The sequence below is a fragment of the Rhinolophus sinicus genome, linkage group LG16 (genome assembly GCF_036562045.2).
Source record: "Rhinolophus sinicus isolate RSC01 linkage group LG16, ASM3656204v1, whole genome shotgun sequence".
Taxonomy (NCBI): Eukaryota; Metazoa; Chordata; class Mammalia; order Chiroptera; family Rhinolophidae; genus Rhinolophus; species Rhinolophus sinicus.
The window spans coordinates 32507644-32530020 of NC_133765.1; the positions used below are offsets into that span (position 1 = coordinate 32507644).

The 22377-nt window shown below is 43.1% G+C and overlaps 4 protein-coding genes across 8 annotated transcripts in view; 1 reads left to right on the forward strand and 3 right to left on the reverse strand.

The window, feature by feature from the left end:
• Nucleotides 1–22377, forward strand: part of TMEM116 (transmembrane protein 116) — a 197491-nt gene that overhangs the window by 64864 nt on the left and 110250 nt on the right. The window lies entirely within an intron of this gene.
• Nucleotides 1–22377, reverse strand: part of MAPKAPK5 (MAPK activated protein kinase 5) — a 104688-nt gene that overhangs the window by 54334 nt on the left and 27977 nt on the right. The gene's annotated exons all lie outside the window — the stretch shown is intronic.
• Nucleotides 66–4851, reverse strand: LOC109448492 (disintegrin and metalloproteinase domain-containing protein 1a). The gene has a single exon (XM_074321052.1). It carries the CDS (start codon nucleotides 3187–3189, stop codon nucleotides 598–600), a length of 2592 nt encoding a protein of 863 aa, XP_074177153.1. The 5' UTR covers nucleotides 3190–4851; the 3' UTR covers nucleotides 66–597.
• LOC141569138 (disintegrin and metalloproteinase domain-containing protein 1a-like) lies at nucleotides 14936–22138 on the reverse strand. Its single transcript, XM_074321051.1, is given in 4 exon segments — nucleotides 14936–17371; nucleotides 17374–17669; nucleotides 17671–20651; nucleotides 21117–22138. Coding segments are annotated over 3 exon segments (2772 nt in total). The 5' UTR covers nucleotides 18207–20651; nucleotides 21117–22138; the 3' UTR covers nucleotides 14936–15431.

Here is a 22377-nt window from a genome sequence, read left to right on the forward strand (position 1 = left end):
CCCTCCACAGAGTCCCAGAACAAAATGGACTCAATGAACTACACCACGTACAATCTGAAGAGATGTCTAATCTGAACAGGGTTTTCTTTATTTTTGGATATAAAAACTCCTTGTTTTATGAATGCACATTTATAGGCAAAGTAACACAATCGATCACATAAACAACTGTCATAATAGGTAGTTGTTACTTGAAATAAAAATCCAAGTGATGGTAATAAATGCAGGTACATAGAATAGTGTATCTCAAACAACTTAGGTGAAAGATAGCATGTCCTGAAAAAGTTTCTGGTGATTGGAAAAACTGGCCCAAGACAAGGACATTGATGTCAAAGATGCATGTGAAGAGTTCATATGCAATGTGAAAAAGCAAAAACTAGTAAAATGTTTAACATACTAAATAAATAAAACCTGAATTACTAAAACGAATAATAAAAATGAGAGAATTTCTCCTCCTGCATTAGTATATTTCTGTAGACTGTTTAATCTTAGTCATTTCAGCTGTCAGTTCCTACTTCACGTCTGTGTCACCAAGCCTCTAGTTCCCTCTCAGTGCTTGAGGTGTTTCATATATTTGGCTTCTTCCTCCCACTACTTGTTTTATGCCTCTGCTTCATCTACTTCTACCCCTTCTGGGGCAGACTCTTCTAATGGAACATCTTCTGGGGTAGCCTCTTCTGGGACAGCCTCTTTGGAGGCAGCCTTTTCTGGGGGAGTTTCTGTGGGGGTAGCCTCTTCTGGCGCAGCCTCTTCTGGGGCAACCTCTTCTGGGGTACCCTCTTCTGGCGCAGCCTCTTCTGGGGCAACCTCTCCAGGCTTGGCTTCTGGGGGCTTTTCTGCAGCCTCTTCTAGGCCCATTTCTGTGAGCTGTACTTTTGAACTTTTACAAAGGAAGTACATGCAAATAATTATCATTAATAATATTATTATAAAAAATATAAAGAAGACTGAGATCATCTTGTCTAACACATGTTCATCTTCGTCAGGTTTCTGAGTGATCTGACTTCCACTTCCATCTGTGTGTCCTGCACTTGACTCACCAGGGGGGCCACTGTCCACACTGCCTCCGTTACCTACGTTTTTGCAGTCAGGAGGCTCATAGCCATCGTCACAATGGCAGTGCTTTAAATTGTTGCATACTCCTTTCCCGTTACACATTTCCTCTGGTTTGCAGTCATAGTTGAGCTCAGTATAATCAGTGCAGGAGCTATTAATGCAGACTTTGGATAGGGCACAGAGAGTGCCAGGTTGCGTGTCCCCATCGTCAGGGACATCAGTAGTGTTATAGGCATCCATGCTCCAGCAGTAGTCATCTTCGTAAGGAATCTGGATCAGTGTGTGATCGGGTTTGATTGATGGTAGCTGTTTAACAAGTGTACATACAATCTTCCCACAAAATATATTTATATTTTCACACTTAACATATTGGTCGTTATTCGAGGTACGAAAACCACAGTTTCCAAACCGGTCCCCTTTGCGGTTTATCGAACTATAACACTGCTCTGGAGCAGACTTTGCATGTTCCCCAAAAATCTGTACACATTGATTATCAGGGTTCCTGCACATACCATCGACACAATAGAAATACCTATCACACGATGTGCCATCTTGCTTGTAGCTGTCTGTGGGGCATTTGCTAGAGGAACCATCACAATACTCCGGGAGGTCACACTCTCCCTCAGCAAAACGGCATGTGAATCCCTTTTCTTGAAATTGGCATGACATATTACAGCAAGGTCCAGGAATACACACTGCATCGTTGATCAGCCTGCACATGTTGTCACAGCATGAATCACTGCCACACTTAGTACCACAGTCACACTGCTCACTGTCCTCCACCACGCCATTTCCACACACAGCAGCCCGACGCCAGCGGCCTCTGCGCCGAGGGTTGTTAAACAGGCAGGCCCCTTTGTGCTCCCGCAGGAACTGGGAGAAGTAGTCAGAGCTGCAGTTGCTGAAGCCACTTTCTTTAGTGATAGTCTCGTGCATGAGGCCAAAGGGTCTGTCTTCACAAACGCAGGCCGAGTGGTCGTGCTGAATACCCAAGTTGTGCCCAAGCTCGTGGACCATGAGCGCCGCAAACAGGAGGACATCTTCATGATGGAAGGATTCAACGGCCGCTGCAAAGCCCCTCGAACAGGCACCACTGAGAAATGCCTGTCCCGTGCCCTCTGCAGGATGCTGTCCAACAATCATGTGGGCAACGTCATGCTTCACCCGACGGAGGAGCTTCTCCTGTCTCCAGCTATTGAAATTCCTGAGTGTAACTTGCAGGTCCCCTGGCACCTCTACGAGGTCCCCCTCGGTCCAAATCTCCATTCCAGCCAGCACCACCTCTGTGTTTATTCCCCTCGTGAAGCTGTTGGCCAGAGCAATGATGTCCACCACTCTCTGGACGGTCTCACTGACGTTACTGCCCCACATCTGGAACCGCTGGTTGTTGACCACGACGACCATCTCCACGTACTTGGTGTGTGACCACAAGGAGGACAGCGCCTGTGGACTGCCAGGCTTCCCGCTCTCGTGGTGCCGGCTGCTGGACGCCACCTGGCGGTCTTTGGCGGCGACACTGCAGGACACTGGAGCTTCATGTGCCATGGCGTACAACACGTGTTCAAACCGTTTGGAAGAGTTGATGGGCTGGATGCCGTAGGATTTTGCCTCCTTAATCAGGATGCCCCTGAGGCCTGAACAGGTGTTGACAGAAACAAAGGACCGCGGGACTCCTTCTATGTAGCCTTCATAGTGACAGTCGTGTGAGATGAAAGGCGCTTCCTGCCTCACGATGCCGTTGTGGTAGCTGAAGACCGGAAAGTTAGTCACAAAATAGTCTCTCTTCACCTTCAGGTGTATCAGCTGCTTCTGGCCCTGCATCAGTATCACGTAGGCTGCCTTTCCCCCTGGCTCTTCCCCTCCCTCAACTGTCAGACTCCTGGGGATGACTGTTTCATAGGCAGAATAATACACTGATGCCAGGTCACAGTACATGCTTGGCAGGAAACTCAGTACCAACAACAGCATGATCCTCACCCTGACATGTGAGGATCCTGGCTCTGGCCCCAGCCTCAAGCCCTTCATCTGCAGAGCCCACGTCTGAAACTTTATCTTACCCTCTTCCAAGGCCACTTGGTTCTTCCATAGAGAAGGTAGTATAGAGGCAGGCTCTGTCACAGAGGCTGCCACTGACATGGCCCCAGTGAACCAGTGGAGGATGCAGGGCCTGTGTCCATCAGCGGCAGCTCTCCCTGACACGCTGAACCTGTCACAGGTGTTAGCTCCTGAGGTACATATGCTGGCTGCATAAAGGGTGGCCACTGCCTACCTCTGAGAGCTGCAGCCTCTGGCTGTGTCCTTTCTAGCCTCTCGGATCCCTCAGTTATCCTTCAGAGAGTGTCCTTTTGCTGTGACTTCTTTCCGCAGCATCAGCTTCAGTGATCCTTGGCTAAAGTCCTTTTGACATCATGGTGATGTAACCAAGAAGGACTGCAAACTCTCAAATCAAGGCTATATATACCTTGAGAGAGGAGAGAAAAGCTCCATGCCTTCCTCAACTGTGCCCCACGGAACACCCCTGCCTCCCTCCCCCTCCTGTGTCCGTTGCTTGGCTAACTCCTAATGTTCCAGACCAGGAGGCTTGGAGATCATTGGCAGGCACACTCCACAGCCCATTTCCCCTCTTCTGAAATGGTTAACACAAGGACATTCGCAACTCAGGGCATTCTTGATCTTTCAGTGAGGCATTAGTCATATGTACATCTCGCAGGCCATACTGTTAGATAAGGCAAAGGGGTGGCTGCCCTTTGCCCGAGATAGACCCAAGCGTGTTAGTAACCCATGGGACAAGGAACAGTACTTCTATTTTTTAACATCATCAAAATTCAGTGTCTCAAGTTCTGTTGACAACACTGTCCAAAAGTCTGTATGGGAGATGCAAACAGAGCAGTCTTATGTGTAATTTTCATGGGCACATTGGCTGGTATCCTAGGCCCACACCCTTCTCAGGATGGCCCTGACATATCGGTGTCCTAAGATTATGCCTGTTGAGGACCCGATATCCTAAAAGTCTCCCTTGTGTTTAAAATACGACCTCCGTGTATTCACTGACTGCTTCTGTTCATTCATCCTTAAATGCCCAGGTTCAAGAGCAGATGAACAAGAAAATTTATTGAATGAATAAATGACTCCCAGCTAAGCGTGTTGTGATAGTTCATCTGTAGAATGTTATTTCTTTGTACTTGCTTCATGCGTGCCCAGAACGGCTAAAATGTGTTCAGAAAAACCCACCACCACACTGCCGAATGGCACATTCTTGATCTCGAAATGCACCTCTTTCTACATTTTGCTGGTCAGTTCACTCTCCTAATGAAGCCTCATATTTCACTGAGAAAAATAAAAGCAATACAAGAATACTTCCACACATAGACACCACATGAGTCCACCTGCATCTGAATTTCCCTCCGACTAACTGGATAGATTGTCCACGCTCCAGGCTAAGGCCAGTCCTTTTACTTGTGTGTGGGGTCTTCTTCCCTTTCAGTCTCATGGACTTCACTTTTCCAACTGTCCCTTCTGACTCTGACTTCTTAAGTATGTTTGTCCATTGGATCCAATCACATTATACGCTGTAATATCTCCCTTTTATAAATCCATCACTCTCAGCCTACATCAGTCTCCAGTTACCATCCAATTTCTCTTCTTGTTTTACAATGAAACTCTTTCAAAGTGTATATACATTCGGATCCAATTTGCATTATTACATTTTTCTTTTCTGAAATTTAAAAATTTGAATCATAGTACAATCATAAAATGTGCATAGTACATAAATGTATTTTTCAGTAAATTATTAAAAAGGGAAGAGCACAGCTAGACACTAAAGGACAAATGTGTTATGATTTCATTTATATGAAGTTCCTGAAATAGTCAAGTTCATGGAGACAGAAAGTAGAATAGAGGTTAGGGGTTGGGGAAAAGAGTAATGGGGAGTTATTGTTTAATGGATACAGAGTTTCACTTTAGGATGATGAAGATGTGGAAGTGGATGGTCATGATGGTGGCACAACAGTGTGAATGTACTTAATGCCGCTGAACTGTACACTTACATAAGGTTAAGGTGGTTAATTTTATGCTATGTGTATTTGAGAGAGAGGGAGATGGAGATGGAGATGGAGATGGAGAGAGAGAGAGAGAGAGAGAGAGAGAGAGAGAAGAAAAGAGAGAGAGTGAAAGGAACAGTTGTGTAAATATAACCTTGATCAAGTAATCAACAGTTTTATCTCGATAGAAGTCACCCATGTGCCACTGCCAATCTCACAGCCTCCTGCTTCAGAGGTATTCATGATCCTGTTGTTTATGGTGACTATTTTGTCACTTTCATTGTTTTGCTTCCTAAATATGCACCTCAAAATTAGGTAATTTTATTTCACTTTATCTTTTAATAACACCTTTATTGAGAGATAATTCACATACCATAATATTGATCCTTTAAAGACGTTTGTGGTGTATTCAGAAAATTATGCAAGTGTCAACACAATCAATTTTAGAACATTTCCTCACCCCCAATCAAAACTCCTGTATCTATTATCAGTCACTCCCATTCTACCTCCCTTCCCTCCCCCCACCATCCAGTTCATGGCCACCACTCCTCTACTTTCTAGCTCTGTGATTTTGTCTACTCTGGTCACTTCATAGCAGTGGAATCCTACATGTTATAGTCTTCTGTGACTTTTTATTTCACCTCGCATCATGTTTCCAAGGATTAGCCAAGTGGTAGATTGTATCAGTACTTCCTGTCCTTTTGGCCAAATAATATTCTTTTTGTATGGACATAGCAGATTTTATTTTTTGATTCAGCAAGTGATGAGCATTTTGGTTGTTTCCACTCGTTGGCTATTATGAATAATACTGCTGTGGACATATGAGTACAAGATTTGCATGGACATAGGTTTTCATTTCCTTGGGTAAATAGGAGTGGAATTGCTTGGTCATATAACTAACTCTAGGTGTAGCCTCTTGAGGAACTGCCCAACTGTTCTACAGAGCAGCTACACAATTTCACATTCCAGCCAGCAATGAATGAGGGTTCCAATTTTCCACATCATCACTGACATTTGTTATTGTCCATCTTTCTTATTATAGCCTCTCTAGTGTGTCTGAAGTGGTATCTCGTCATATTTTGATCTGTACTTCCCTAATAATTAATGATGTTATACATCTTTTCATATTCTTATTGGCCATTTATAGCTTCTTTGCAGAAATGTCTGTTCACATCCTTTACCCCTGTAAAATTGGATGTTTTTTTCTTGTTGAGTTGTAAGACTCCTTAATATTTTCTGGGTACTAGTCCCCATGATTTGCAAATGTTTTCTCACATTCTGTGGGCTGTCTTTTCACTTTCTTGATGGTGTCTCCTTACTTTTTTTCTTCCAATTTATTTTACCATCTTAACCATTGTTAAGTGTACACTCAGTTGTATTAAATACATTCATAATGTTGGCTATCATCACTACTATCCAGCCTCAGACTCTTCATCTTGTAAACCTGAAACTCTGTACTCAGTAATCTATAAATCCCGATGGCCTTCTTCCACCCAGCCCCTAGCAACTGCCATTCTACTTTCTTCTCTATGATTTTGACTACTCTGACTACCTCATATAGTGGAATCATACAGTACTTGTCTTTTTGTGACTGGCTTATTTCACTTAGCATGATGTTGTCAAGGTTCATTCATGTTGCAGCATGTTGCAGAATCTCCTTTTTAAGGGTGAATATATTCCATGATATATACATACCATACTTTGCTCATCCATTCATCCCTCGATGGACACTTAAGTCCATCGATGGACACTAGCTATTGTGAATAATGCTGCTATGATAATGGACATACAAATGGACATCAACACCCTGTGTTAGATTCTTTTGGGTATATACCCAGAAGTGGAATAGCTGGATCATATAATAATTCTATTTTTCATTTTTGAGGAACCACCATATTGTATTCCACAGCGGGTGTACCATTTTACATTCCCACCAACAGTATACGAGGGTCCCAGTTTTCTCCACATCCTCTCCAACACTTATTTTCTGAGGACTTGTTTGTTTTTGATAGTTGCCATCCTAATGATAGTTGCCACTATAGTTTTGATTTGCATCTCCCTAATGATTAATGATTGTTGAGTATCTTTTCATGTGCGTAGAGGTCATCTGTGTATCTTCTTTGGCAAAATGTTTATTTGAATCCTTTGCCCATTTTTTGAATGAGGTTTTTAAATTGTTGTTGAGATTTAGGATTTCTCTATATATTCTGGATATTAATATCTTACCAGATATATAATTTGCAAATATCTGCTCCCATTTTGTACTTTGCCTCTTTACTGTTCATAATGGTTTTCAATGCTCTAATTTTTTTTTATGAAGTCCATTTTGTGTATTTTGTCTTTTGTTGCTTGTGCCTTGGTGTCATATGTGAGAAATCTTTGCCAAATCCAGTGCCATGAAACTTGTGCCTTATGTTGTCTTTTAAGAGTTTTAAGAGACAAGTCCTGTAAATAGAGATTTTGTAAATTAGTAGCAATGCTATGGTGATAAGGCTTTTGAGCCAGCTCCAAACTTTTCTGCCCATTCCACTGGGTACGAGGCAGCCTGCTTTCCATAGCTACTGTAGTTGAGATGATGTGGTTTCGAAGGCTTGTGGGGACCGGAGGAGAGGGATACGGCTATAGGGCAATTAAAACTTCACATAGCATGGAAACAACCAAAGTGTCCTTCGATAGATGCTTGGATAAAGAAGTTGTGATATATAAACACAATGGAATACTATTCTGCCATAAGAAAAGATGAAATAGTACCATTTGCGACAACATGGATGGATCTTGAGATTATTATGGTGAGCGAAAAAGAGTCAGAAAAAGTTTAGAACCATATGATTTCACTGATATGTGGTGTATAAAAATGAAAACAACAAAAGAACAAGACAAGTAAATGAAGAAACAAAAACTCATAGACACAGACAATAGTTTAGTGGTTACCAGAGGGTAAGGGGGTAGGATGAGGGTAAAGGGATCCAATATATGGTGATGGAAAAAACAACAACAAAAAACTTCACATAGTCACTGCTGTTGCCAAGACTCGGCCGTCTTATTGTTTTTGTTTTTAAATAAACAAGTTTACTTGAGATGGTTCCGTGACTTTGATTCCTTTCCATACTTCCAAAAAAAAGTTGATTTGCACTATTTTTGCCAGCTTTTATGGAGAAGGGAATTTCTGGAGAACCTTACTTTAACATTTTGGAAGTGGTTCCCATGGTACTTCTTAACTTCATATAAACCCATATGAATGTAGTGTTTACATGTGGCCTCTTTGTTCCACAGAGTATTTAAGTTTACTAACAGTGTTGGTGTGCTGCTATAGTTCCTTCCTTTCCATTGCTCTACAAGGTATGCCTGTTAAGTTCACCAACTTGCCATGTGCATTTCCATTGGCAGCACTGTACAAACAGCTCAGTAAGGTTTCATAACCTTGGTATATTAGTGTCTCACAGCTGCGTTCATATCGATGTGTGGTGGTGTCTTGTTGAGTGCCGTTCATTATTGTTGTTGCGTGTATTTGTGTGCCCTTGTGAGAATGTCGGAGCTTGAATTAGAGCAATGAACACACATTAAATTTCCTGTTAAACTTGGAAAGAATGGAAGTGAAATCACGGATATGTTAGTCCAAGTTTATGAGGATAATGTCATGAAGAAAACCACAGTGTACAAATGGATTAAACGTTTTTCTGAGGGGAAAGAACACGTCACCGATGAAGAGAGGTCAGGGTGGCCAGTAACAAACAGAACTGAAGAAAGCATTGCAAACATTTTTCAAATTGTGCACCAAAATCGTTGGCTGACTGTGAGAAGCATAGCCGACCAAGTAAACATCGATAAACAGGAAAATCTTAATTGAAAATGTTGGCATGAGAAAGGTGTGTGCAAAAATGGTCCCGAAGGAGCTCACTGATGACAAATGCAAAGGAGAGAGGAAGTTTGCCAAGACCTTTTGGAGAGGCAAGATGGTATTTTGGGCCATGTTATCACTGGTGATGAAAGATGGGTGTACCAATATAACCCTGAAACAAAGCGTCAAAGTATACAATGGAAGTCAGCCAATTCTCCACGACGAAAAAAGTTCCTTCAGTCCAAATCAAAAGTCAAAACAATGCTGCTAACCTTTTTTAATATCAGCGGGATTATTAATTATGAATTTGTACCAACTGGAAAACAGCCAAGTTTACTATTTGGAAGTGCTTGAAAAGGCCGCGTGAAAAAGTTAGACAAACACGACCTGAACTTGTCGCCAATAATTCATGGCTCTTGCATCATGGCAATGCATCAGCTCATACTGCACTGTCTGTGAGGGAGTTTTTAGCCAGTAAACAAATAACTGTATTCGAACACCCTCCCTACTCACCTGATCTGGCCCCAATGACTTCTTTCTTTACCCAAAGATAAAGGAAATACTGAAAGGAAGACATTTTGATGACACTCAGGACATCAAGGGTAATACAATGACAGCTCTGATGGCCAATCCAGAAAAGGAGTTCTAAAATTCCTTTGAGGGGTGGACTAGGCACTGGCATTGGTGCATAGCTTCCCAAGGGGAGTACTTCGAAGGTGACCATAGTAATACTCAGCGATGAGCTATATAGCACTTTCTCTGGGGTGAGTTCGCGAACTTAATTATCAGACCTCATACACTCGTATTTCTCTGTGACTCCATCGCAGTTTAACATCCTTTTATTATCTGTGAATACAGGGTTCTTTCCTTTGGCATTACTCTGAAGAGTGCTCCTATGACCATTACTGTCCAGTAACAAAAAGCAGGAATTTCTAGGGCATTTACGTAAGAGTAAAGTAGCTAAGTTACAGGGTACTTGAGACTTCGATTTAACTAGAAAATGGAAAGTCTTAGTTCAAAGCGGCATGCCAGTTTACATTTCTATAGCAGTTTCTGAGAGTGTCCGTGTTCCACGGTAATACTTGGAATTTTCAGTCTTACACGGCCAGTCTTGTGGGTATGTAGTGAGATGTCTTTGTGGCTAAACAATCTGCATTTCTCTGAATCCTAATGGGGTTGAACACCTTCAGAAATGTTTTGGACTCATTCTTTCTATTCTAACTCCACTAGAATAAGCTTTCATCCCCACCCATCCATCCAAACTGCTTTACTCCAGGATACCAATGAATAACTAACTCTCTATCGTCAAATCAAATGATCAGACTCAGGCCTCACCTTATGGACCTGTCAGCAGCATTGAAAAGATAAAATAACGGGTATGTTCTGACTTACCTTTGCAAAGAATCACTCTGTCTGCTGAGTGGAAAAGAAGCTCCTGGGGGAGCCAGAGTGGAAGCAAAGAGAGCAGCTGAAGACTTCTGCAGCTGCCTAGGAGGGAGTTGATGGGGACTTGCAGTGCATTGGAGTTGCGGGTGGTGATCAGAGGTCACATTCTGGAGGTCACGTTTGAAGGAAGAGCCAAGAGAGTTCATGAATGGACTGGATTTGTAGTGTAAAACTTTTATTGAAACACTTTCTTCTCATGGTTTTCAGGACAACACTCTCTCTCGATGGTCCCCCAACCACACTGGCCCCTCTACCTCCCACTTCTTTCCTGAATCCTCTTCATGTTCTCAGCATCTACACATGGAACGCCCTGGAACCCAGTCCTCATGCCGTCCTGGGACCTCTTCCCTTCTAGCATCTCACTCCCTGGGCAGTATCACCCGGTTCCATGGCTGGAATGTCATCTATACTCCGACAACTCTCAAATACACATCTCTAGCCGACTTCTCTCCTGAATTCCAGAGTCACTCAACTTGCTGCCTGGCGGACGGGTCCACTTGGGTGTTTAATAGGCATCTCAAGCTAAACCTGTCCAACACCTGCCCTTTCCACACACATCCCCATCTCAGTAAACGGCACCTCCATTCATGCACTTGCTCAGGGCAAAGCTGCTGGAGACGTCCTTTTGCTGCCTTTTCTCAGTTTCCATCTGCTCCATCAACAAATCCTTTTAGCTTTACCTCACAGTAACCAGCTCAGCCTCTTCTCACCACCACCACTCAACCATCTCCTAAAGGCTTCCAACAGGCCAGCGTGGCACATTTCAGGACTGTCTAAGGGTTCTCTGCTGCTGCCCCTGCCTGTTCCTTACTTACGTAGCACATGGAGTGATCCTTCCATCCTTCTCACCTCCGGTCACTCCAAACCTCCTCGGGTCAGGTTTGTCATTTTTAAAATTTTTGTTGAATCAGTGACTTTGTCTTAATTCCTACTATTTCCACAGTACTAGAACAGTTCGTAGGTACAGATCAAGAGCAGTGGAAGAAAGAAAGAATGAGTGAATGAATAGCGAGTGGCAACATGTATCAGTCCCTTAGACTTCTGTAAAAAGCATGAAGCTTGGACAGTGGGCCTGGAATGTGCACAGCCTGTGCTGAGCCATTTGCACATGAAGGACAGATGATATGGTCAGACGAGGAGAAAGCTGGAATGCTTGATGTAGGATCCAAGAAGCAGGATTGCTTTAATGGTTAATGCCACCATGGTGTTGAGGGGGGCTGTGAGGACAATAGTAAAGTCCCTCGCAGTCTTCCCCGTAACGAGGCCCAAGGCAGTGATTGCACATTAACCACATCAGTTCCTCACCTCCCGGGATTTACAGTTTAGCAGAGGACATAGCATATGTTTGCAAATGACCATGTGGTAGGTCAGAATATCAAGGAAATTCAGATTTATGACTTGGTTGTGGATCAATCTTATCCTTGCTCAACAACTTATTATTAGTAATTACATCGATCATCCTGTTGGATTTTCGATCTTCTCAGCACTGGAGCCCGTGCTGTTTGCCAGGCTGTGCCCTGGATACCAGCACACACGGTACCTAATTTAACTTCTCAAGCACTCTGAGAGGCATCCTTTGTATAGCCCTTTCCCGAGGAGGAAACCCAGGCCCACAGATGCCAAGTTCCTTGTCTGAGCCCTGTCAGCCAAAAGGTAACACCTGGGACTTCGGGACAGCAATGGGAAAGCCCCATCATTCCCAAGAAAGATGACTTTCTTCTTTTAGAGAGGGCTATTTTCTGCTCTCGGGATTGGATTTGTTAGGCTGGAAGAACACAAGTCTCAAAGCTCACACAGATCTCATGCTGTTGGCATCCAAGGAGAACAAAAGAGCTGTCATACTTAGGACAGGTGCTCTGTTTTCTCTTAGGCTTGAGTTGTTTTGTCAAACAGTTTTAGATAGTTACATTGGTTATAAAAACATGTAACATGACAACAGAGATGATTGCTGGAAAGAAGGTTTGAATAAAACTAACAGATTCTTAGGTTGGGTGCTGTGTTATATAAAATGTAAATACTTCAGTGTAGACTCTCAGTAGTTGATACTGTGCTGTTGCAGCTGCTTTATTGTTCCTATAAAGACTCCTGTCTGTAAGCTTTCCTTACATCATGACATGGCAGTTACCTCAGTGTTTGTATCCATTCTCATTTGTAAAAAGCAAATAATTACTTGGTAGCCTTGCTTTATTTGGCATATTTGCATTTCTGTATTTTTATAAGCACCTAATTTATCCATGGAGCTCTGTGTAAAGGATGGCCTTGGGGCTTGGGTGGACAAGGGGAGAGCCTATTCTTCTGTGCCCTGGCACTGACACTCTGCCTTTTTCATGGGAAACTGTCTGCACGACCACCCAACCCATGATTATTAGGTGACTGAAAATGCATTACTAGGAGAAATGTGGTTTCAGAGTTTATTCCTTTGTCTCCTACAAAGTTTTCTTCCCATTACTCCACTGATGCATGAGTACCTCCAGAATTTGAGATTTTGAGAACATGTTCCATGAGTAAACACATTTCTCATTCTCAAAGTACCAATTGGAAATTTCACTCAACGGCAAGGATACTTATGTACTCCCTGTTCTACAGGAAACCACCACTTGATGGTCTGTTTCAGGTTGACTCTCCTATAGGTTCTTTCCATGAGTGTCCTCAAAGAGAACCCATGTTTCATTCAGAAGAGTAGAGAAAGGTGCACTTTGAAGAGCCTCACTGGAGCTGTGCGCGTTGCACTAAATAGGCCTGTGGAATGAACAGTAAGGTAGTTCAGTGGAAACAAGGCTGTGATGAAAAGCCTAGCATGGTAAGAAGATGTGGTGAGGACAGAGGCCATGAGGACAGAGGTTCTTCCTGTTAGACATCCTGATACGAATGAGGAAAGGCTTCCTTTCGAAAGTCATGGGGAACGGTTGGAAATGGACAAGAGGAGGCAATTGTCAGTTTTTGAGTACCACAGCAAGTTTACATTTTCTACTTTGGATAAGGGAGGGGGGCGGGGAATGATGGAAGTTCCTGAACTCCAGACCGTGGGGACAAAATCAGTGTGTGGGGAATCTTACTAAGGACATTACAGAGCCCAGTTAGATTACAGCACTGCAACAGGCATGAGGCTGCAAACACTTGGTCAGTCACGATTCCACCTCTCGTGTTTTCTTCTTAAACAATTTAAAAAATATTTACTAACTGTGAGAAGAGTCACTGTGGCTGTGTCACTTCACACAAATTGATTCAAGATTTTCCTATCCTCATATATTTCATTCCAGCATAGATTCATGCAAGACTTCCATAATTTTATTAAATAACAAAAGTGGAATTGGATCTGTTTAAAACTTTTCCCTACTTCAAAAACATTTAAAGCTCTCAAGTGACGACCAACTAATAGTGTGTTTTCATCATGAATCTTGATCTTCTGGCATACATTCTGAGATTTGGTTACAGCAGGTCTCGTGACCTGGAAACTTAACATAACTGAAGGCGTGAAGGCTTGAGTTTGGATTTTGCTCTGAAGTTTAGTTTTGTCCCACCAAAAGTAATGAACATGAGCTTCTTGAAAGCAGAAACCAGGTCTTACTCCTCTTTCATTTGCTCTTTTTCTGCTCACATAGGGTGGATAGTTAGCAGAGGGACTCAGCACCTTTGCTGCCAGGGACTGAAGCTCAGTAACTTCCCTGAGATTCAGAACAGCCAACCGGTAGCAACACTGCACCTGAGCAAGGTTTTTGTTGTGTCACACCTAGGGCCTTGCAAGTGGCATCCATGGAAGGAAGTTACCCTCCTATTTTAAGGGTGACTCTCGTTAAATCCTTCCCTTGGGCAACATTTACTGAGCTCCTCAGTGAGCTGGGCCCTCAGATACAAACCTGCCACTCTATGTCAGAATGTAATGGGGAAGACGCCACTTTCATCGATGACTCCACAGTGAAGTGGGTCACGACAGAGATCGGCATCCATTTGTAAGGCTTTTGTTTCATTAGTCACCGACGAAGAAGCCATGTTCTGGGCAAGTAAGGACATACTGATATTCTTCCCGGTCACTTACTTTTCTACTGAAGGAAAGGCTCAGGAGACAGTGGAGAACATGGATTCAGTGATACCTGGGGCAGGGTATAGGTTCCACCTCTTATTAGCTCTAGAGCAAAACTCTGGTCTCTGTTTCCTCAGTACAAGATGGATGTCACATAGCATGAATGGGAGGATAAATACAGATAACGAATAGAAAGTGTCTATTTAGTAGTGTCTTGCACGGATGAGTAATTTTATCACACGCACTTTGTGCTCTCTTGACAAATAACTACCATATCAAAGTATTGTTACCTGTATTTGAGATATTCCTATGAATTGTCAGTAAACAAAATAATCAACTTCAATGTAGAATTTAAGAGAAAAAAAATCAAGGGAAAGAAACAAATCCTCTGACGTGAACTCAGTACTTGCCTGGATTGGGTACTCCTGCCTCATGCTCCCAGACCCAGGGTGATCAGTGCCGTGAATCACATATAACCCTTTCCCAAGACTCCCAAAATAAAGAAACCCCATATACTAGGCTGCATGGAGTCTGAAGTGATGCTTCATCTGAAAATAACCTTTTATTTATTTATTTTAAATTACCTCTATGTCATGAATAGAAACTTTTAGGGCAAATTACTCAACAGATGGTCCTAAATTAACGCATTGTTGTCACTGGGGTGAATAATCCAGTGATAATAATATAAGTATGGATAATTATATCAAACAAGGTAGATGGAAGATGGTATGCCCCAAAAAATAATTTCACATCAAAAATTGGCCTACATGAAACAAGACATTGATAGCAATGATCCATGAGAAAGGCTTAAATAAATCATTTCATGAAATGAGAAAAAGCAAAAATATAGAATGTTATGTACGATTTCATATGAATATATAATCAAATTACTAAAATAATGCTTCTGTAGACTGTATGTATAGTCCTGTCAGAGCCTCTGGAGCCATCAATTCTCACTTCACCTTGGCCTCTCTAAGCCTTTCATTGCCACTCAGTGCTTGAGGTGTTTGGTATTATTTGGGTTCTTCCTCCATTACTCTGCTTCCTTTGGTTGTTCCTGTCCTTCACCTGCTACCTGTTCTGTATCAGGCTCTGCTGGGGCATTCTCTGGTGGTACAGACCCCACCGTTGAAAGGAACCCCTCTGCTGGGGCATTCTCTGGTGGTACAGACCCCACCGTTGAAAGGAACCCCTCTGCTGGGGCATTCTCTGGTGGTACAGACCCTACCGTTGAAAGGAACCCCTCTGCTGGGGCATTCTCTGGTGGTACAGACCCCACCGTTGAAAGGAACCCCTCTGCTGGGGCATTCTCTGGTGGTACAGACCCCACCGTTGAAAGGAACCCCTCTGCTGGGGCATGCTCCAGTAGTGAAAATCCCCCCAGTGATGGGGCCCTCTCTGTGACTGCTGATTCTATTTCTGATTCCTTTGGTAGGAGACTCTCTGACTTTGCGCTGGATTCTTCTGAACTCTCCTCTCCCCCAGGGGGCTCTACTGACTCAATTCCAGCACTGAGGGCAATGAAAAATATTACTATCAACAATATCAGTAAAAGAATTGACGGGAATACAAAAATCAAAATGTTCCAATATGGACCTTCAATGTCACGTTTAGCAGGACGGCCACTTCCATCTGCACTCTCATTTTCATCAGCTGGTTTGCCAGGGGGACCACTGTCCACACTGCCCCCATTACCTGGAGTTCTGCAGTCAGGAGGCGCATAGCCATCGTCACAATGGCAGTGCTTTAAATTGTTGCATACTCCTTTCCCGTTACACATTTCCTCTGGTTTGCAGTCATAGTTGAGCTCGGTATAATCAGTGCAGGAGCTATTCATGCAGACTTTCTTTGGGGCACAGAGAGTGCCAGATTGCGTGTCCCCATCGTCAAGGACATCAGTAGTGTTACAGGCATCCATGCTCCAGCAGTAGTCATCTTCGTAAGGAATCTGGATCACAGTGTGATGGGGTTTGATTGATGGTAGCTGTTTAAGGTCTGTGCATACAATTTTCCCACAAAATGCATTATCATCAGAACACTTCAGATATCTTGATGTTGCTGAGGTGGGACGGCCACAGTTTCCAAACCGGTCCCCTTTGCTATTTACTAAAATATAACAGGCTTCCGGGGCAGATCTTGCAGGGGACCCATATATATCCATGCATTGATTATCAGGGTTCTTACAGCGACCCGCAGCACAATAGTAAATTCTGTCACACGATGTGCCATCTTGCTTGTAGCTGTCTGTGGGGCATTTGCTAGAGGAACCATCACAATACTCCGGGAGGTCACACTCTCCCACAGCAGGACGGCACGTGAATCCTTTGTATCTCAGTCGACAGTTAGAACAGCAGAGTCCGTCGCTGCAGTGTGCCTGCCCCTTCAGCTGACACATGTTGTCACAGCACGGGTCACTGTAGCAGGCAGAACCACAGTCACACTGCTCACTGTCCTCCACCACGCCATTTCCACAGTAGGAATCCCGACGCCAGCGGCCTCTGCGCCGAGGGTTGTTAAACAGGCAGGCCCCTTTGTGCTCCCGCAGGAACTGGGAGAAGTAGTCAGAGCTGCAGTTGCTGAAGCCACTTTCTTTAGTGATAGTCTCGTGCATGAGGCCAAAGGGTCTGTCTTCACAAACGCAGGCCGAGTGGTCGTGCTGAATACCCAAGTTGTGCCCAAGCTCGTGGACCATGAGCGCCGCAAACAGGAGGACATCTTCATGATGGAAGGATTCAACGGCCGCTGCAAAGCCCCTCGAACAGGCACCACTGAGAAATGCCTGTCCCGTGCCCTCTGCAGGATGCTGTCCAACAATCATGTGGGCAACGTCATGCTTCACCCGACGGAGGAGCTTCTCCTGTCTCCAGCTATTGAAATTCCTGAGTGTAACTTGCAGGTCCCCTGGCACCTCTACGAGGTCCCCCTCGGTCCAAATCTCCATTCCAGCCAGCACCACCTCTGTGTTTATTCCCTCGTGAAGCTGTTGGCCAGAGCAATGATGTCCACCACTCTCTGGACGGTCTCACTGACGTTACTGCCCCACATCTGGAACCGCTGGTTGTTGACCACGACGACCATCTCCACGTACTTGGTGTGTGACCACAAGGAGGACAGCGCCTGTGGACTGCCAGGCTTCCCGCTCTCGTGGTGCCGGCTGCTGGACGCCACCTGGCGGTCTTTGGCGGCGACACTGCAGGACACTGGAGCTTCATGTGCCATGGCGTACAACACGTGTTCAAACCGTTTGGAAGAGTTGATGGGCTGGATGCCGAGATTTTGCCTCCTTAATCAGGATGCCCCTGAGGCCTGAACAGGTGTTGACAGAAACAAAGGACCGCGGGACTCCTTCTATGTAGCCTTCATAGTGACAGTCGTGTGAGATGAAAGGTGCTTCCTGCCTCACGATGCCGTTGTGGTAGCTGAAGACCGGAAAGTTAGTCACAAAATAGTCTCTCTTCACCTTCAGGTGTATCAGCTGCTTCTGGCCCTGCATCAGTATCACGTAGGCTGCCTTTCCCCCTGGCTCTTCCCCTCCCTCAACTGTCAGACTCCTGGGGATGACTGTTTCATAGGCAGAATAATACACTGATGCCAGGTCACAGTACATGCTTGGCAGGAAACTCAGTACCAACAACAGCATGATCCTCACCCTGACATGTGAGGATCCTGGCTCTGGCCCCAGCCTCAAGCCCTTCATCTGCAGAGCCCACGTCTGAAACTTTATCTTACCCTCTTCCAAGGCCACTTGGTTCTTCCATAGAGAAGGTAGTATAGAGGCAGGCTCTGTCACAGAGGCTGCCACTGACATGGCCCCAGTGAACCAGTGGAGGACGCGGGGCCTGTGTCCATCAGCGGCAGCTCTCCCTGACACGCTGATCCTTGGAGACTCAGGTATTATCCCCAGCTCTGTGCTGGTTCCCTCATGGGTGACTGCTGCCCAGCTCTGAGTCTTCCAGACTTGGGGGCTGTGTTTCTATTCTTGCTTCTCTCTCTCTTGGCCTTCAGTAGTTTCCTTACTATGTGACTTCCTTCCAACTGCAACAGCTTTAAGGCTCCTTGGCTATGTTCCCTTTACTCTCACAGACACACATACCGAGAAGGCCTGTAATGCTTCATCCAGTTCTCTAAGTCTGGCAAATGCTCCTTACCCTCGGTCCAGGGAACACCACTCCTGATATCCGTTAATCTGCTCATTCTCAGAAACTCAACATTCTGGTAGGAGGTTGGGGGGAGGGGACAGGGATTCCTTGGGATCTCTGAGCAGGACAAAGTTCTCCGTTGCCCACTGATACTTTTCCTCATTTCTGTAGTATTCGGGGTACTGTTTGTCAGTCCAACCCTTCTTTGTCAGTGTCTGATTTTTTTTTTTTTAAATCATATGTGACTACACAAATTCTCCCTCATTAGCCTTTGTTCATAACAGATGAATTTAGGCATTTTATATCTGCATAGAAACATAATTTTTCTCTACTAAGAAGTTTACACAGATACAGTAACTGTTAAATGAAATGAGCTGTTTCACTTAGAGGTATAGAAGTGACTAGAATCAAAGTTCAATTCCTCCCAATTGTCCCAAAGTAAAGTCTGATTAGCTCTGGGTATCTAGTTACTATTTCATCAAGAAAATAAAAGTGGACTCTATAAGACCTTTTAAAAAGATTTCTTCACTTTTGTAACTCAAATTGAACTGTAATGTCTGTGGAAGTCCTGGGATTTGGTTTTGATGTCAATTTCCTGGTATATTTAGCAGTACAAATTTAAAGGGAATGCCCTATCCACATTCCTTGCCCAGTCATTCTGCTGTGCATTCTAATAAGAAGTAAAATAAGACTCTACATCTCTTATCTTCCATAAAAATAATTTATATTAAGTCAAATATTTACAATATAAAACCTTTAAAATAAAGATTATGAGTACAAGTTTGACACTCAGAAATGGGGAAATGCCCTATCTAATTCAAAAAGGAATGGTATGCTACCACAGGATCTCAGATATAAGCATGACAGCATGTCAACTCATTACCCCACATTAATATTTAATTCCTAATATATTTGTAGATGATAAAATTTATCATTAGCATCTAGCAAGAAAATGTATACTGTCATATGACAACCCCATTAAAAAATTTACAGAAAACCAGGTGAAATGATTTCTAGCTGGATTTCTTTTCTTGTATTTTATATGAGGAAAGTCTCTTAAAATTATGTGATTTAGAAATTATCACAGATTTAAGGTGTTTCACTGTGTCTTAGCCAAAACAGGGAGGGCAGATTAGGTTAAGTCATTTTGTGGGATGAAAAAAAAGCAAATCAATAATAAAAGAACACCTCTATTTTTTAAATAAATAAAAATATAATTAAAATTAAATACCCAATTTTCCAATTCTCAAATTGAAACACATTTTCTTCAATAAATAACACGCGCACACAGGCATTCATACACAAGAGCTGATTTAAATCATTTGACTTCTTTAACCAATAATTCCTTCAACTTGTTCTTTCTCAAACGAATACAAGAACAAAACTCTTTTTTATGTTTCAGGCAATAAATTTCTCCAGATATTCTCCTATGCTTATATGTTAGCCAGAAAGATATACAAGTTGTTCTACATCAAGCAGATGTGTAACTGTGGTTTTAGTAAGCAGAGGGTTAGCAAATCAAGTGGCAAAACTGGAGACTCTAACCTCCTGCCTGAGAAATGATTCTATAATGTGAACTTCTCACAGGTATAGGCATTAGAGAGACAAGCCAGAAGAGAGAACGATTTTTGTCTCCTACTTTACATGTGAATTTTGCTTCATCAGTAAACATTACTGGCATGTTAAGGCAGGGCAGTATTTGGTACTAACATACAAACAAATTCCACAAAGAAAACTCCACTTTGAAGACCAAACAGTGCTGAGTCCTTTGGGAGCTATTGTTTTGTCAAGGAGCTCTGTCCAGGGTTGGGTAGGACCCACTTTTGAGTTACAACAGCTGGAGCATTGTCCAGAGAATTCAAACTTCCAGCTTGGTGCTCATCTGGACATGTCTGGACACAACACACATTTGGGGGCCAGATTCATTCAACCTGAAACAACTGAAACATGGGTAACTGCTGTTCAGAGTAAAAGGAAACATCATTTTGAACACCCTTTCAGATCATGCCTAAAATTCACTACACACTGAAGGAAAAAAATCATCCTGAGCCTTTAGAAGAAACGCAAATAAACTGGAGAAGTTGATGGTAGTCTGGGCATGCTAGAGGTTTACTCTGGAAAATAAAAAGGATAACAAAATTAATTACTGCCTACCTCTCCACAGTGAATGCTGAACCTTTACTCTAAGATAAGAAAAACAACAGGTGTTCAGTTGTTCTAGAAACAAGTAGTTTTTCCTGATTGCAAGAAGTGATATGTAGGGCATTTCACTGAAAAATAGAATAATTCAACTCTCAGCTGAGTTTTCTGGTTGGTAAATAAGAAAACATTTTGTTTTCCTCTGCTGCCTAATTCTTAAATTTTGCCACATTTAAAAGTATTAAATTCTCCTGATGGGATATCCATTTATAACAGTTATCAGTCACCTAAGATTAGTGAGCCTTACCTCAAAAACTACCTTGAATTACAAATTCTCCAACATAAAGGGAACCAATGTAATAGATAATTCTTAAAAGATACTTTGTATTATTATCATATATTTCCATAGTCAGGCACACACATACATGAGGCATACTAACCAGCTGTAACCTTGAAGACATACTCAGCAAAACGGAAGAGTCAGAAAATAAGTTAGCTCTGGGCGGCCGGATGGCTCAGCTGGTTAGAACGTGAGCTCTCAGCAACAAGGTTGCCGGTTCAATTCCCACATGGGATGGTGGGCTGTGCCCCCTGCAACTAAAGATTGAAAATGGCAACTGGACCTGGAGCTGAGCTGCGCCCTCCACAACCAGATTGAAGGACAACTACTTGGAGCTCATGGGCCCTGGAGAAACACACTGTTCCCCAATATTCCCAAATAAATAAATAAATTTTTAAAGAAGAAAACAAGTTAGCTCTGTGGAATAGATTTTGATTGAAGAGAATGTGATGGGGTAAAGCTGAATAACTGAGCCTACTCATCTTCCTGTTCTGCCAATTGGAGTCTGCTTATTGGCTCTTCTATTTACCAACACAGGTACCCACCAAAAAGGCTAAAAAGATAATTAAATAAACATGGTTTGTTATGGAAGCCCATTTCCACAACAAAAAAAACAGAAAAGCACCCAGCCTTGTTTTCCATTCAAACACCTGAACTCTGGACCAGAACTATGCTTCCTGAAAATGAAGGTTACAGACAAAATAAATACAGCCAGGGGATGCCAACATGATACCCAGGTAGCAACATTACCAAGAAAAGGGCATCTTTAAGAGAAAGAAACTGGACCATTTTAGATGCTAATCCAATAGTCTAGTTTTCATGATGTGTAACTTTCTCAAAAAAATCATCCCATAACGGGGCCAGAAGAACAGGAATAGGAAATAAGAAGCAATGCAGCTGGGGAAGGCTGCAGAGAAGGAGGGAGGACAAAGTAGGCTCTCAGGGAGAAGGAAACCGAAGCTTTGATTAAACATGAAAAGAATAAACTCAAAAGAGAATCCATCAGACTTAAGAAACATACCAATACCTTTTTAACAAATACGGCAAAAAAGAAATGTTACCACTTTTCTCTTGGGAATTAGGGACCAGAGAAATGAAGACTCAACTCCCTGCCTCTTCCGTCATGGTAGATGGCATCCTGTGAATTTCAGCAGGTAGTCTGCAACATGGATCCACAAAAATTTCTTGGCACCAGAGCTAATCTACCAGTAGTGCAGAAAGTAAATACACAGGGCAACTGAAACCAAATTCCACAGTATTTGATTCAACTGTTTACTAAGCAGAAAGATCAGTATAGTTGGTCCTTTGTCTACCGCTGGCAAATGGTTTTTGTATACTTTATTACAAATAAAACAATCTTG